At 32.9% G+C, this 17,357-nt stretch overlaps 1 protein-coding gene, 1 long non-coding RNA gene and 2 pseudogenes across 3 annotated transcripts; 3 read left to right on the forward strand and 1 right to left on the reverse strand.

Annotated features, from left to right (window-relative positions):
• Nucleotides 1–2,011: 2,011 nt before the first annotated feature.
• Nucleotides 2,012–6,486, forward strand: LOC107915258 (rop guanine nucleotide exchange factor 5-like; annotated as a pseudogene).
• Nucleotides 6,487–7,385: 899 nt separating this feature from the next.
• LOC107913981 (protein GID8 homolog) lies at nt 7,386–10,616 on the forward strand. 2 transcript variants are annotated; one of them, XM_016842677.2, is made up of 6 exons: nt 7,386–7,744; nt 8,031–8,190; nt 8,283–8,386; nt 8,958–9,089; nt 9,227–9,383; nt 10,179–10,616. In XM_016842677.2, exons 1-6 carry the CDS (start codon nt 7,742–7,744, stop codon nt 10,298–10,300), a joined length of 678 nt encoding a protein of 225 aa, XP_016698166.1. In that variant the 5' UTR covers nt 7,386–7,741; the 3' UTR covers nt 10,301–10,616. The 2 variants fall into 2 exon arrangements, with proteins under 2 accessions (XP_016698166.1, XP_016698165.1); XM_016842676.2 differs by having other exon boundaries at nt 7,406–7,744; nt 8,280–8,386.
• LOC121229410 (uncharacterized) lies at nt 9,641–11,605 on the reverse strand. The gene is made up of 2 exons (XR_005927145.1): nt 10,660–11,605; nt 9,641–10,568 (listed from the first exon to the last, which is right to left on the reverse strand). It is a non-coding gene; the product is annotated as an uncharacterized lncRNA (long non-coding RNA).
• A 3,444-nt stretch (nt 11,606–15,049) lies between these two features.
• LOC107916106 (influenza virus NS1A-binding protein-like) lies at nt 15,050–16,385 on the forward strand (annotated as a pseudogene).
• Nucleotides 16,386–17,357: the final 972 nt, after the last annotated feature.

Consider the following 17,357-nt stretch of genomic DNA (forward strand, 5'->3'; position numbering starts at 1 on the left):
CACGTCATCCTTTGAGAAATATTTCTCTTGAAAATGCTTTTCCAGTTCCCAACATTCCCTTCGGTTTTGGCTTTTATTTATTCATCCGCAGCATGTCGAAAACTTTGCTTTCTCTTCTTCTGTGCTCCAAACTACTAGCTTTTGGTTTTTTTTTCCGACTGTTCTCTCGCTTTTCGTAAGTTCAATAAAATAGAATATAAAACAAAATAAAAGGAAGGGTACGTATTTTTATGGCTAACTGAACTATTGATTTTATTTAGAGTTAGATATTAAAATTATTTTTTAGTCATTTAAATTTTGATTTCATTATTGAAGTGAGTACTTATTCTTAGAGCTATTAAAAAAATTCAGTTAATAGGATTACACCACGTCACCATGCCTTTAAAATATAATTAAAAATAATTTTATATTTATATTAAATAAATAAAAAACTCTCCTCTCCCATCCCTCACCTTTCATACACCTTCCCTTTTCTACTTTAGTAATGGAATCAAAGTTTAGGTACTCGATAATGAAGAGAAAGAAAGATGGGCATAGATGGGGAGGTGGTGGAGGGACGATGGATGGGATGAGAGATGAGAGATTTTTTGTTATTTTTTTTAATTATATTTTAAAAGGGTGATTATATAGCAGAATCTCATTGACTGAAATTTTTTTAAATGGCTCCAACAATTGATATCCACTTCATGAACCGTGGACAAGACCTTCGTATAATCTACCATCGATTGATATTTAACTAAAAAGTAATATTTTTTATATCCATCAACTAAAAATTTTGAGATGGCTTTCAAAGAATAAGCAGTTTATTCAAAGGAGTATTAAATCCTATTTTTCTTCCTAAAAGCTTCAAAATAATTGTTCTTGACATGCTTTTCTCAATCAGAGAGTAGATCTTATTTGAGAACTTGATTATGAAAATCCATTAGACAAATCCCTTTTAATATTGACTTTATCAATTTGATATCACCCTCAAACTAATTTTTTCTTGAAATTTTAGATCTCTGATCACCTTTTAATCGAGTATCCTTAAAAAATAATGGAGAAACATTTTATGAACCCTCCAAAGCGTATTTAGGGGACTAACATGGGCCCTGGTCCCCTAAAATAAAAATTTATTCATTTAGCTCCTTAAAGAATTTTAAAATTTTAAAATTTTAAATTAGTGAAAATAAAATTGCACTTTATCCCACTACAAATGATAAAATTCTGATTTAATCTTTTAAAAATTATAAAGATTTAGGCTATTAAAAATCATAATTTCAATTTTAACTTCCCTAAAAATATTTTTTAGCTTCGCCCGTGAATTCAAATCCGTGTCAATCCGAATCTTCTTGGTAGCCCGACCAGAAACACCAGCAGTCGGTGGTTCCCCAGTTCCGCCTAGAGCATGAGAGTATCCATCTAAAACTCCCTTGTGTTAGGCTCCGGTTACCAGATTTTTTTAATGCATGGTTTTACGTACTTTTAATGCAACTAATCAGGGGTTTCGTTATCCAACAGAATTTACCCTTATTTTCTGTTCTTAAAAGGAGTTCTTATCCTTATTGTTTATCTGTAAACCAATAAATCTTGAAATACTAATTATGAAGGATCGATGCTAAACTTATTCAAGAAAAAACGATCCTATATCTAGTAATTAAAATTGAGTTCTCTTAATTATAATTGTTTTTTTATACTTTTAACTATTATTTTCACCACAAATTATTCAAAAATAAAAAATTAATACGTGGTGCATTCTTTTCAAACACGATAATGAAATAAAGTGATATGAATTTAAATATTAAAATGAGAAAAAATATCAAAATGTGATAATTTTTTTTGAATGCGATAATAGAATAAAATGTAATGTAAATAATAATTTAAGTATTATAGTACTAGTGCATAGGAAAACAAATCATGGATAAGGCTCAGGGTCCGTTTGTTTACCAGGAAAATGTTTTCTTGATTTTACTGTGTTTGTTTGACTGAAAATATTTTACATTTAGAAAATGATTTCCAAAACACGGGTAAAATGATTTCCAACTCTCACTTGCTTCTTTCTTACCTTTTTCCCGCCGTTCTACATCTTCCATCTCCTTCTTCATCCAGGTAACTTTCCTCCTTCTACTCCTTCCTTTCATTCATCTTTTATAATCTCTTCCATTTTTACTTAGCTGTGTCCGTCGCATATCTTTTATAATCTCTTCATCAAGTTCTGCTTTTTTAACATCTGAAACAACTGGTCATGAGGAGGAACACAGTCACAGTAGTTTCGAGGAAGCGTCTACTTCACCACCTTCATTAGGTTGGCCTGTAACGCCCCTAACCCGAATCTGTCACCGGAATAGAGATACGAAGCATTATCGGAGTTAACGATTTATTTATCAGATATTTTATTTCATCTAACTTTCATATTTGGAACTAATTAAAATCAAAAAAATGTCCCTTAAACATACTTTTTTTTTTCGACATGTTTTACTTGAATTTATTACTCATCTCAATATACTTAATTTCCTTGTATCAACGTATCAAAGATAATCACATATTTACATGTCATGATAAATATCATTCTCTTGCCATTTCTTCATAAACATAAATCAGATAATTCATTATATTGATATTTCATGCATTTAAAAATACAATTCAAGTTACACTAACTTACCTCGTTGCTGGTTCATGTTTATAATTTCATTAATCCGATATCTTTTCTTTTCCATATTCAAGTCTCGTATTCGAGCCATCCGGACTTTATAAATAAATTTGATCGTCGTTTTCATTGATTTCATGTTCTAATACATTCAATTAATGCCCTAAACAAAACTACCATTTTACCCTTAAACTTTTAATTAATCACGATTTCATCCTTAGGCTCAAAAAATAAAATTCTTGCAATTTAATCCTTATTTCCAACCGTTATTCTCATACAAATTGATAACAACCCATGAATTCTATAAAATATTAGAATTTTTCATAATTTCAACACTTTTCAATTTAATCCTTAAAACATGTTTTTTCCCGATCTTGAACTAAATTAATAATTTCATCCAATTTTGCAATTTCAAATAATAAAATAATCCATTTCATGCAAATTGGTCATTTCTAACATTTTTACAAAATTACACATAAAGTTTTACTTTTATTCAATTTAGTCCCTGAGCCTAAAACATGCAAATTAGCCATGCTAGCTGAATATTCATTCATATTTTCGTCCTCCTCTCCATTCCACATCCTTAATTTATATAACATGCTACAAGTAACATTATCAATAATTTCACTATTTACTTATATGTATATTCAAAACTGTCTATTTGCGTCATAGTCATTAAATTATTTATATCTTGAGCTACAGAACTCGAAATTAAGATCCGCTAATTTTTCATGAAACTATACTTATGTATCTTCTTACTATAAAATTTTCAGAATTTTTGGTTTATCCAATAAGTACAATTTATTCTTTAAAGTCACCACCCTTCTTTACTAAAAATTAATTATCTTATTGTACAGGTTTCGGATGATGTTCTTGTTTACTTCTATTGAAAATAGACACATTCAGGATTTTAAACATATAACTTTAAGAACCTTATTATTTTTCTCCAATTTTTATGATTTTCCAAAGTTAAAATAGGGAAACCAGAAATCATTCTGACCTTGTCTCATAAAATTTATTATATCTCACAATTTATAATTCCATTGTTTACACCGTTTCTTCTATGAAAAACTAGACTCAATACCCTTTAATTTCATATTTTATTCAACCTCTAATTCAATTTCCAAAATTATTGGTAATTTTCCAAAGTTTGACTATTGCTGCTGTTGAAGACTGTTTTAGTGCAACATATTGATTACCAAGTTTATAACACCCTTATTTCCATTCTCTACCATATTTCCCATCATTTTCTCTTATTTCCCTTCACTAATATATCAAGAACATAGAAACTTATATGAGAAAACTCTACCTTAACATCATTTTCATGCTTTGATATTACCTCACATGAGAAACTCTACTTAAAATATATTGAAATCTTTAAGTTCTTACATTGTCCTATTGATTTCAATCTTTAACTTGATTTTTCTCTCTTCTCCAGCTTCTGTTTCTTGAATCAAACTTAATATTCTAATTCCCCTTAGTCTCCTTAACATTTTTCTCTCTTCGTAGCTATGAAAATTCTTTTGATTTTTAGGTGAAAACGATGAATTTTTGGTGGAAGGACTAAATTGTAAAGACAGGAAAGTTTCTTTTTCTCTTTTCTTTCTAACGCGGGGATGCATGGAAATGGATGGTGTTGTTTCCTCTCTTCTTTTTTTTTTCTTTCCACACACACATATATATACTAAATAAAATAATAAAATAATAATAAATATCTTATTAAAATATTAAATAAATAATAATTATCTAATTAAATAATTATAAAGTATCACCAACATCATCATTACTTTCTAGATTTCTCTCTCTTTCAATTGACCATTTTGCCCTTCGTGATCTTTTAAAATTTCATTCTTGAGTCATCACTTTATTTGGTAAATTGCTATTTAGTCCATCATAATTCTTCACCTATTCAATTTGGTCCTAATTTATCCATTTTCTTAGTTTCTAGATCAATCCACCCATAAAATATTTGCACTATTGGTCTTTCAACTTTTTCATATTTACACTTCAAACCCTTAAATTTTGAGTATTTACTCTTGGGCAATAAAACTTTTCTCACTTTTACAATTTAGTCCTGTCTTGAATTAATATGTCATAATATACTTCCCAATTACATAACTCAAATTTCCTCTTCTTGTCACTTTATTTCCTTATTTTACTATATCAATGATAATATCTTACTGTAAAAATTTTCAGGGTGTCACATGGCCTGTAAAGAAAAATCCTGGGACAGAAGACTGCACCAGCACTAATTGTAGTGAAGATGGAAAGAAAACCCCATTGGATAATAGGAAATTAGAGAAACAAGGCTCCACAATTTCAAGTATTATTATTAATTATCATATGAATTTGTCTTTCAATTGAATTTCTCTTTTATTGGTTAATAATGAGGGTTTCAGAGATTTAGCTGATGAAGGAAAGATTTGTAAAATTGTTGCTTGGAGAAGATATGTCTGGGTGTGGAAATTGCTTTTGCATAGCCTTAGCTATTTCAAATGCCATCACCAATTTTTGTGGTATGCTGTTTCTTCTATTACATTTACCTATGTGGGCATTTGTTTCTGATTTTATGTTGGTCAATTACTATTAATTCTCTAATTTGATGGTTATTTCTCTTTCACTTCCATTTGAAGCTACCTTATTTTGGCAAATATAGAGGTTAGAATCAGTTCCTCCTGAGAAGAAAGCATTGTGGCATCAAGAGATGGAATGGCTTCTTTCTGATAGTGATCACATTGTTGAGTTGATACCTTCGTGGCAGACATTCCTGGACGGAAGCAAGCTCGAGGTAAAGCTATCAATACTTTTCCTCATAAACTTCTCCCATGTTTTGAAAATATGGCATCAAGACAGTTTTTGAGCTCTAGGGAACAAGTTGTATCCAATGAAAGATTTTTAGTTTAGAATGTCATGTCTAGTTTCTGGCAATTCAAATCAAATGCTATTGGTAATGAGAGCCTCCCTAAGCTACTTGTATAGTTATATAATCATGAAAAAAGCCTTCTTGATTGCCTTAATTTGCCATCCTAGCATCAAGCTATTGAGATTGCCAATCGAGTGGAGCCTTTAATATATTTATGGTAGAAAAAAATAAAACTCCAAACCTATTAGCACAAATCAGTCCAGTTCTAAGTCATCATGGGATTTGGTGAAGGACCTAATGATCAATTCTGACAAAAGAGAAATGCTTGCAGATCAAGCAGAGAGCCTCCTGCTTTGCTTGAAGCAGCTATTCCCCGGTCTTCCCCACACCACTTTAGATATGAGTAAAATTCAATACAACAAGGTTTGTGTCAATGGTTTGAATTCGAGACTTGTTCTTATGAATGCTTTTAATTACAAAATTCATGCTGATAAATGAACATTATGGTGTTAATTAGGATGTTCGAAAATCCATATTGGAGAGCTCATCGAGAGTTTTGGAAAGTCTTGCAGTCAACATTATCACACGTATTGATGATGTGCTCTATGTGAATGACTTGACCAATCATTTAGATCAGTTCTCTTCACTATCCAGGATCGGACTTATTGGTCAGAAGAGGCCTTCGGTTCCTTACTCAGTGCCCTTCCCTAGCACTCCTTATAGAATAGCTTTTTCAACCCCGAACTTTTCACCAGCATAACTAGCTACCCCTACAAAGGGTGATAGATCACCATTTGTTTCAAGCAGTAAAGTTCCTCAGCGTGGGATGGGCGTGACAAAGTTCTTGACAGACTATCTTAATATTGATTTAAGGCCGAAGAAATCCAGTAATCCAAATGAAGGAACAAACATAACTCAAGCAGCATCAGTATCTTTTGAATGTCTAAAAGCGTCTAAAAGCAGCGGTGACCTTATCAAAACTGGAGCCAGTTCCTGAGAAAGAGCCCTAATGTTTCACATCATGAATCAATTTTATATATTTTCTTTAAGTTTTAAATTTGGTAGGAATTAGAAGATGCTTGAGAATGACATTCACCCTGTTATTATAAATGATAAATAAGTTGAGTGATTCATTCTTTGTCATGGCATCATTTATGGTCTCAAATTTGATTATAGCTTAATATTTTGATGATCAAACATAGAATAGAAATTGGCAAACTCCCTATTACTTATCTACATATACAATATCATAACTTAGGTGACCTGATGACATTGGTAATAAAGATGGGAGTAGTTGCTTATAAGCTGATTACACGTAGCCACAACAAAAAGTTGCATGATTGGAACACGCACTCTGTTGGGTTGTTGTTGTTAGCAATGGAGTGTGGAGTTCCAGAAATAGCAGCTGAATTGTCGAAATGTCAAACTTTTGAGGGTTTGACACAGTCTATTTTAAAGATGTTTAATCTTATTATATGTAATTAAGAAGAGAAATTTCCAAACATTTTATGGATGAATGTTAAACAAGTTGTAATTAATTGATTGATAGTGTATTCCTGTATGATCCAAACATATTTATATCAAATGAGTGCCTTATATGGTATTTGTGTCTTTATGTGAAATAAACAAAACAATCTTATTATATACATCTAATAAATCATTACAATATTTTACACATATTCATCTAAATACTAAAAAAGTAAATCATTTTTCAGAAATTATTTTTTAAAAAATATTTTACTTGCAAACAAATAAAAAGAAAAAAAATTATTAAAACGAATCCTACTTCAAAATAAGAATTATCTTACATCAACCTTACTAATTCGTCGCATCAACACATCTCAGTTTATTATTATTATTAATATTTTGCAATTTCCTGGATAAGATCAATAATATTACTTTTTTTTTCCTGATAAAAAGAGGTTGTCACTCTAGAGAAAGAAGTAACGAGGAAGGGCCAAAAACCCAGAATTAATGGACTGAAAATATCGAAAGCCCCAATCTCACAGCTCAGAAATGTCGGTTAATCTCAGATCCAATCCGTCTAAGCCGATTTGTTTTCTCTCTTTTATTATTTAAACGGAAAATAAAAAAGAGAAAAACCCGGAAGTATATATTATGTAGTGCAGCAAAACAAAAGAGAAAAAAGGGGTACGGATACTTGAAAAAGTTTGGGTAATCAAATAGGAGCGAAGGTGAAGAAGCACTGATACAACTGTTCTGAATTGTAATTCAGCTGAAATTGAACAACAATGGTATGGTTTAATTTTATAGTTGTTTTCTTTTTTCTGAACACTTTCAAGAATTTGAATTTTGTTCAATTTGCAGCTCAAAAGTATATTAAGAGTTAGCTTATAGATTATACATTTCGGTATTGTTGAATAATCTAATCTTTTAATCTCGACAGAGAGTAATTTAACTTTAGCTATTACTGTTTTAGTTTTAAATTGTCAAAATCTTATTGGTATTGTAGCATAAGAGACATTGGTGGAGTAGTTTAGAGGATGGAGTGTATTTATGTTTCGAATTGTTTGCTAACAGGCTAGCTCGAAGAAACTGATTTCCAGGGAAGAGTGGGAGAAGAGGTTGAATAATGTTAAAATCAGGAAAGAAGATATGAATAAATTGGTGATGAATTTTCTTGTTACCGAGGGTTATGTTGAAGCTGCTGAGAAATTCCGAATGGAATCTGGAACTCACCGTATCCAACAGCACGAAAATTGTTTATCTTATGCTCTGTTATTGGTTTTCTGAATGTATATGCTTTTTGTTTTCCTTATTGTGGAATAGCAGATATCGATCTTGCAACAATCACGGATCGCATGGCTGTTAAAAAGGCTGTGCAATGTGGAAATGTCGAGGATGCCATCGAGAAAATTAATGATTTAAATCCCGAGGTGCAGTGTTTGATTGTGATGTGATGAACTCTGTGACTAAGAACAAGTTATTTTTTTCAAATGAAAACAGGATCTGTTTCAGATTGCCAAGTTGTTGTCATGATACACCTTTCCTTTCAGTAGTCCATATGAAATTCTAAGTATTTCTTTTGAATGTAATAGAAGGAATAATGTGCAATATGAAAGGGAGTTAGTTGGGGACATGTAACTGTTCTAATTTTGTTTTTCAATTTTGTACTAATGAGAATGAATTAAGAGGGTTTTATATTGGGTGATTCCCGGTATAGCCTGAGGTATATCAATTACAAGGAAATCTGTTATTAGGATCAGTTGTTCTTAAATGTCCATCATCAGCAATAGTTTTGAGAGAAGCTGGATTTTGAAAACGGGTACTCGTATGTTTAGCAATTTTGATTTGAATCGACTGATACCATATTTGTTACCAGTTAAGCAATTTTGAAATCTGTCAAAAAGGGTAGCGGAATTCTTTTCAGGCATGAAGAATTTTCTGAGACATGCTGTAAAGAAAAATAATGTCACACTAATATTTTGAAATTCATTGTTTTTGCAGATATTGGATACAAATCCGCAACTCTTTTTTCAACTCCAACAGCAGAGATTGATAGAATTAATTCGGAATGGAAAAGTAGAAGAAGCCCTGGAGTTTGCTCAAGAGGAGCTTGCTCCTAGGGGAGAAGAAAATGTAACTCTGCTTCATTAATTCATGAGAACTTTCATTATGCATGCTTATTTGTTTCTAATCATTTTGTGTCTTTAACCAGCACTAATCTGTTGTTACTAATATGTGGATTTAACTAAGATAGCCAAAGCTTTCTGCAGCAAAGCTTTTTAGAAGAGTTGGAGAGGACCATTTCACTCCTGGTATTTGAAGATACTTCAAACTGCCCAGTTGGAGAGCTTTTGGACATATCACAGCGCCTTAAGACAGCGACCGAGGTGAATGCTGCCGTACTTACTAGCCAAAGTCATGAAAAAGGTTTTCTTTTTTTCTACCTTTTATGTTCTTTATTTATTTACCTTTGGATAGTAGATGACTGGTTATTAGTGAGATGGTATACCTAGTCAAGTAGTCATTAACAAGGCTTGACCATCCTGTGCTGGCCCTGCAACATTGTTTTGGAAAGTTACTTGGTATACATTTTCCATGCTTTGTCTATGGAATGGAACTTTCAATTCTAAAAGCATATTTCTCTTCTAGATACCTTTCAGTTTTGTGGACAATCCACTTTGTTCTTTACAGCTCTAGCCTTAATACCTGCTTATTGATCCACAACTAAAAACAGAAGAATGTAAATACATTTACTGTGTAGCATGCTCCAGATATTCTTTACGAATCATTTGGCTTGTTATTAGCCATCCTTCGATTCTTGTATCAGAAATAAAATTTTGTTTTCCTTTTAGTTGGATATACGTTTATCTGTTTGTCCTTCAATTCAATACTGTTCAAAGAAGCCTCTTTGTGCTCTTGTGAGATTTAGAAGGAATCAATGATTTGATGTACTCTGGTTACAGAATTTCTTTAACACTGAGGGTAGAATGTCAAAAATTTTGCATCAAATGTCTTTGCATTTGTTCCTATAACCTTCTGACTTCTACAAGCAGAAAGGATTCCGTAATTGCCTGTAATGTGCGAATTCTTTTGTCAAATTCTAGCTTTTTTACTTATTTAAGTTTATACCTACATTGGGCAGTTTGATTTAAAACTTGAGATTATTTCTCCAATCTTCAAGAAATAGTAAGTTTTGGCTTAAATATGCTTGCTGGATGACAGACCCAAAGCTTCCCAGCTTGCTAAAGATGCTGATATGGGCGCAGAATCAACTTGATAAGAAAGCTGCTTATCCCTGCATAAATGATTTATCAAATGCCAGACTTGAAGACCCCACTTTTTGAAAGAATTGCAAGTTATTGCTGAGGAAGCGAGTGGCCTCGGATTCATCAGAGATAGAACCGAACCAAATGCAGCTATTATGCTTGTAAACTCTACACACTGACTTTAACAGGGAATTTGTTGGATGTCATTTGTTAAGATGCGGTTGGTGTTTATTTCCGTTGTAGAAGAATTTAGTTGCCTGTGGTTGGTGTTTTCACTTTGTTCTTAGTTGAACTCAGTGCCCTTGTGCCATTGTACAATTCGTAATCACGCATTTATGATTTATCCCTTCACAAAAAAAAAAAACTCAAAGCTCTGCTGTTATTGCTATGTTAACTGCAATTTCTCTCCATTCAAGCAAATACGAATCAACATGTACCATGAAATGAGGTTGAAATATGGAGGATGAAAACCTGCCATAGAAAGTGCAAAAACAACAAGAACAAAAAATGAAGGAAAATGAAAATTACTGAAAATGAAAATATTTGAAACTACTTATCTAATGTCCACCCTGCAAAAACCATAGCTAGCAAACCTTAAAAACTCTAGGCTTTGTTTACGACTTGACCCGAAGAACATAAACCCATATAATATCATTCTGGCACTCAGAACAATCCTGAATTCGAGCAAGTTCGATGGTATTCACTTCAACACCCGAATGGCAATAACCATCGTCAAAATTGAGAGCATAACTTGAAGGATCATACTGGAACTTGAACTGTTTTTTGTTGCCCCTCCCCTTCAAAGCTTTCTTCATCGCTGCTTTCGCTCTCCAGAAAAGACTACTGCATTGCTTCTTTCCATAACTATTCACCCATTCCAATTTCCCCATGAAATCTATATAAGCTCCCATTTTATCTCCAACTAGAAGCAAAACTCAATAACCCTTTAGGCTAAAATGTATAGAGACAAAAAGAGGAAGAAAACAGAGGGTTTATATAAAGGGATGGTTTGCAAATCCAGTTATATGATGCAAAATAAGAGGGTTATGAGATAAAAGAAAAATGAAAGTGGGAGCTGAATACAGGCTACAATGGAGTGTAATCTTTCTTTTTCGTCTTTCAAAGAAGCTGCGCAGCTACACTTGCCAATCTCAACAGAAACACTGCTTTTTTCTTTCTTCGGGAATTACATTGGGTTGCTAAAATTCCATCCAAAAAAGTGAATAACAATAGAAAACGAAACCACACAAAAAAAAGTGTTAAAATGGGGAATAGAGCCGTCCTATGGTTGTAGTATCAGCATCGGATATGAGAGAGTCTTTGATTCAACTACTACCTCACTCCTTAAGCCCTGTTGTAAAATCTTTTTACGTTTTATTGAGGTGACTAGTTACATATAAGTAGATTTTTCTGTTCACGGAATTTTATATTAGCCATATTTTTTATATCTTTCAAACCCAAATTTCTGTTTTGATATCTGATTCTGATGAGATTGGATTTTATGGCTTTTTATTTTCATAAACGGTCATTTTCTTTTTCAAACATAAAGAGTGAAATTTAAAACATCACACACACACACACATATATATATATATCAGCAATATATTTTTTAAGTGATCCATCAAAGTCAAAGTATCCCTATTAAGACGATAGAAATATTGAGGCAATGTGATGGTTTTGCATAATCTTCTCCACTTATACTACTTTGTATCGCTTTTTTGTATTCATCTTTAAAGCCATTTTACTTTAATATATTCTCAGTAAAAATTCCCTTTTGTCTCATTTAACATCCCCACTCCTCAAAGTATCCTGTTTCTTTCTACTGTTTTGCCTGTTGTGGAAATGGCTGGTCCCATGAAAGATGACAAGTCAATCTTAACCCAACTATGCAATCTTTGTCCCAAGTTTTGGCACCAATCACCTCTAGAAACTATCCCATTTCCGGCTTGTGTTTTCAAGCGGCAGGTGTTGGTCACATGGGAATATCTTCTGGTTTGGTCCATGTTTGTTGTCAACAACTAGGAAGTTTTGAAACCATGGAAATAGCCTTAGGCTTACCCTAAGATAGCAGCCAACACTATGAAGTAGCTGGATCATGTAATAATAACAATATGCAAAGCCAAAACTATTCATTCAATCATTCCCATAATTTGGATATCTCTCTCTCAAAAATTAGCTGGATTTTCCTTGCAAACTGTGCACTCACTTTCTTTCCATGTGCCGCTGCAGGATTCCTCTGCAACAAGCTTGACCTAGATTTAGGTCTGCTGCTATTGCTATATCCTACACACATAAGTATATATGTTCCATTATATTTGACCTGACTTCAATTTCTAATAAATATTAATAAGAACCCCATATTGGTACAATAGTGATGAAAGATGTCCATAGAAGAATATGTCTCCAAAAGAACAAGTACTTGGTCAGACATGAAGAAATGGGCTTTTCTTCCTGGTAGGATTATCTTGTCCAGGATTTAGATTTAGGGTTGGGCTTGTTAGTTTCTGCTTATATATATAAGGTAAACTATTAAAATAATAATTTTTATTTGTTTTTAGTTATAATTTAGTCACTTATATTTAAAATGTTACATTTTAATCACTTACAACATCATGTTCTAACATTTTAGTCAGCTGACATGACACATTAAATCATCATTTTAAACAAAAATTTTAGATTAAACTATACAATTAGTCCTTATATTTTTTCGTTTTGAGTAATTTAATTTATTTCTTTTATGTTTTTTTCTAACTTTCTTTTTTTCTTTATTTTTCATTGTCTTCTGCTTCTCTTTTTGTTTTACTTCCTTCTCTATCTCTTTTATTTCTTTTAACTTTCCTTTTTCTTTTTCTTTTATGTTCTTTTCTCTCTTCCCCATATTCCAATCGCAGTTTCAAAAGTTGCCTCAAATGATTTTCGTATAACCAGGCCCTTAAATCCATCGTATGGTTAAATGCTACACATTAACAAGTAACATGCCTCATGTTTGAAATCTCAATTCTTTAAATTAATTATTAGATCATTCAAGCGAAACAACTTTGCATATGCCTCATGTTTGAAATCTAATTTCTTTGAATTAATTATCTGAAAAATAAAGATGGAGAGGGAGGAAAACAAGGGAGAAACAAAAGAGAATTAAAAAAAAAGTTAAAAGAACATAAAAGGAAAAAATTAAATTGCTCAAAATAAAAAAAAATATAGGGACCAATTATATAATTTAACCTATAATTTTTGTTTGAAATTATATTTAACATGCCATGTCAACTTATTGTTATACTGTTAAGGACAATTAACGGCTTAGTGACTAAAATGTTACAACATGTTAACATAAGTGACCAAAATATAACATTTCAAATATAAATGACTTAAATATAAACTGAAATAAATAAAAATAACTATTTTAATAGTTTATCTATATATATATATATTTAGGAGTAGTAGTTCATAGATGGACTTCAACAAAACTGCAATTGGCAGCTTGATTTGTCATAAGTCACATGCCATGGTTGCTGTCTGTTGTCTTAAACAACAAGAAGGTAAAAAACAAAGTCCCAAAATGTTCCCACTTCCCAAATCCACATAGAGATAAAAAAAGAAAAAAAGTGGATAAAAGATTTCAACTGGTAAGGCATGTATAAAAGATCGAATACCAGAAGTCTGCCATCAATATATATATATAAAGAAACTTTAATCACTTTATTGGCATGAAGTGAAGGACATTTTTTGATAAGCTAACTTAATTCCTTGAACAGAGTTTTATGCTGCCTTAATGTGAAGCAAAAGTGTGAGATTCCAAGACGACATTCCATGGCAGCGGTATCTCTTATGGATTTGCTCCTACTCTTTTATTATTATTATTATTATTATATTCTTTTCAGTTCTTCTTTTACCAGTAAGTACGGTTTCCAATGCATGTGCTTGTAGGAGCATGTCACCGACCTGTTTTATTTGAAAAGCTCAAAACATTGATTTAATTAATCCCAATAAAAAAAATTAATTATGGACCATGATTGTCATGATTTAAGTTTATTTTGTGAAGTGAAAGCATAAATCGAAATCTTTACTCTTTAAATATCATAGGACTCCCAAAGTTTTATTGACCTTTAAACATATTATTGTGATGTATAAAAAATATATACTATCAATACATCAAAACATTGACTCTATGTTTATTATAAGTCAATTAAATCCTCTTACTAGTATTTATATGTGTTGATTAGAAATAACTTTAAAATTGATTGAAAAATAATTAAATACAAACAAATATAAGGATATATTTACAAAATGGAGATAATCTAGAGTATAGCTGAAGGGAAAAAAAGGGGCTGGTGACACTGTCATGTTAAATTTGTTGTTTTACTCTCACTGGTAAAAAGAAAAAAAGTGAAAGAAGCATTGGTAATAATAAATCCTAGCAGGGAATATAGACTCAAACATGATTGACTCGCTTCTTCTGAAACTGAAGTTCTGTCCCAAACATGATTTTTGTCAGCGCCATAATCAAAGCTATTACACACTGTTGAGTTCAACTAGCTAGGGAGACCTTCCACCAAATAACAAAACAATGCAACGGACAACCTTTGCCAAAAACATTAATTCAATCAAATCAATGACGAAGAAAAAAAACACGAACAAGAAAGTCCCTAGATATCATCTCCCCGTGCTTGGATCCTACGCACCCTCCACTCTCAATTCTTAGCCGATGCCTGCATACTTGACATTGTTTGTTGTGTTATCCGCCGAATTTTTTACCCTATATCCTGCTCCAGCCTTTACATTAAATCTTCCCGTTTGACATTGAAACAAATCATAGGAAACCGATTAGGCTTTATCACTTCTCCCTGCTACTCCGATGGGATCATTTCCTTCCCCTTCACGACCTACCACACCACCGCCATCACCCGAATCCAATGCTTCTAGTTATCGAGTTCTCGTGGCTTTTTGTCCTAAAGAGGGAGGGTCTAATACCAACTATTTTAACTGCATACAGTGTTACAATCCGTCTAACAACACATGGAGCCATGTCAGCTTAATTCCTGATCTGCTAGAAAACCATGTCTTGAAGGGTTTCGCTATGGTTTCTCTTGGAGAGTCGATTTACATTGTTGGTGGGAGGTTATGGAACAAACGGAAGCCTCAAACTTCAAGTGATTCCGGCGAGTCAGTCAATGTTTGTGTCCAAGTGTCGCCTTTAGTACTTCGATACAATGTCCGGTTGGACCAATGGTCCAAATGTGCAACATTAGGTGTACCACGTTACGATTTTGCGTGTTGTGTTTGTGACAAAAAAATTTATGTGGCGGGAGGGAAATCGTACTTGGACAGTGCTAGAGGAATTTCGTCGGCTGAGGTCTATGATCCTGCCCTTGATGAATGGACTCCATTGCCTAGCATGAGCAGCTTGAGATAAAAATGTGTTGGGGTAACATGGCAAGGGAAAATTTATGTGATGGGCGGTTTCGCCGAAAGGGAAGATTCGGATATAAACTTGCTGACGTTTTCTCCACAGCGTAGCTCTGCGGAGGTGTTCGACACACGAACAGGGGGATGGGACCTCGCAGTGGGGATGTGGCAGCTGGATGTTCCACCTAATCAAATCGTTGCAGTGGATGGCAAGTTGTTCAGCTCTGGGGATTGTCTGAAGCCATGGAAAGGTCACATTGATGTGTATGACGGGAAGCAGAACATGTGGGATGAAGCGGATGGATCTCGTTTCCAAACTCTTAACTTACCATTCTCCACAATAAGTGGGAGTAGCAATGGAAATTGGGCACCAATAGAACGGCTTTACTTAACAATGGCACCGATCGGAACCCAATTATATTTCCTGGCAGGGTATCGGGTGCCTGGTGAATCACCACGAACAGTTTCAATGGTCTACGCCTTTGATACATCGGCAACTATTGGTGCATGGAAGAGCTTGGAACCAACGGAGGAAGAAGGCGAAAAAGAACTCTGCAGTCATTGTTGTGTTGTTCAATTCTCGTAAGCAAGTCTTAGCCTTAGCCGTCGAAAGCATCTTACTTGGCCATGGCCATCCTCCTTTAGATTACTTAGGATTCTTATGCTGTTATAACTGATAAAAAGGTACCTTTCTGTAGTTGCCTTTGTTGGATGGTGAATTAGCATGTCTAAGTAGCTTATGTTATAACAAATAAGCTAATGTCATGTAAAAATACCATTTAATTCTCATAAAAGCGCATTTTTTTGGCACGTTTTAAGCCTAGAAATGGTGCTGATTTCTAAAGCTCATAGCAAATGAAACAAAAAATTCACTGCCTTAAGTTTCTTTACGGCACATGTCAATTGGAGTAATGTGGCCCAGATAGGGTCCAATATCTTCATTATGAAGAAAATGGGAAAGGAGCGATTGGGTCAATGGAAAATTGGCTCAAAAAGGGAAGAGCCCAATCCCAAACTCATTAAGCGGTTGACATAGTTAAATGAACAGGCCTTTTCTGCCCTCGAAAGAAGAGAAAGTGCACAAACTCAGGCCAATAAAAGCACTTAAAAGATACTGTTCAGTCAAGCTTAGCAGGAGCCACCATGCTCCCTTGACCACCTGACACATAAGCCCCAGATTAGATTTGTTCAAGGGAGGTCCAAAGGCTGACTTAAAATTTTAAGAGGATTTTCGGGAAAATATTAAATTCGAAAAATAAATTTAAGTAAAAATTTAAATTAATTTAAAATATAGATTCAACTCAAATTTAAATATTTAAATTCGAATTCAGTTTGATTTATTTTTAAATTTATAATATTTTATATTATATTATTTTTATATATTATATAATCTATAACATATAAAAAATAAATAAATTTATACTAAATACATTATTTTAATATAAATATTAAAACTATGATATGCATTGAATTGAATTGAAACTAACATTGTTGCTAGTCAAATATGTTCTCTATTTAGGAGGGATCACAAAGAAGGATCTATAAACTGTGGACTAATGATATGTTGGAACACTAAAACTGTTACGTTGGATGTCATAATAATCATATATAACACTATTTCCATGCATGGTGGGAGTCCCCAGGTGTAGGAACCACTATTTCTTTTAGAAAGGACTCTTTACTTAAAAAAGGGTTGATTGCATTTAGCTGCTCTACTAAAAAATTAAATAAA

Source organism: Gossypium hirsutum, chromosome A05, assembly GCF_007990345.1.
Source record: "Gossypium hirsutum isolate 1008001.06 chromosome A05, Gossypium_hirsutum_v2.1, whole genome shotgun sequence".
NCBI lineage: Eukaryota > Viridiplantae > Streptophyta > Magnoliopsida > Malvales > Malvaceae > Gossypium > Gossypium hirsutum.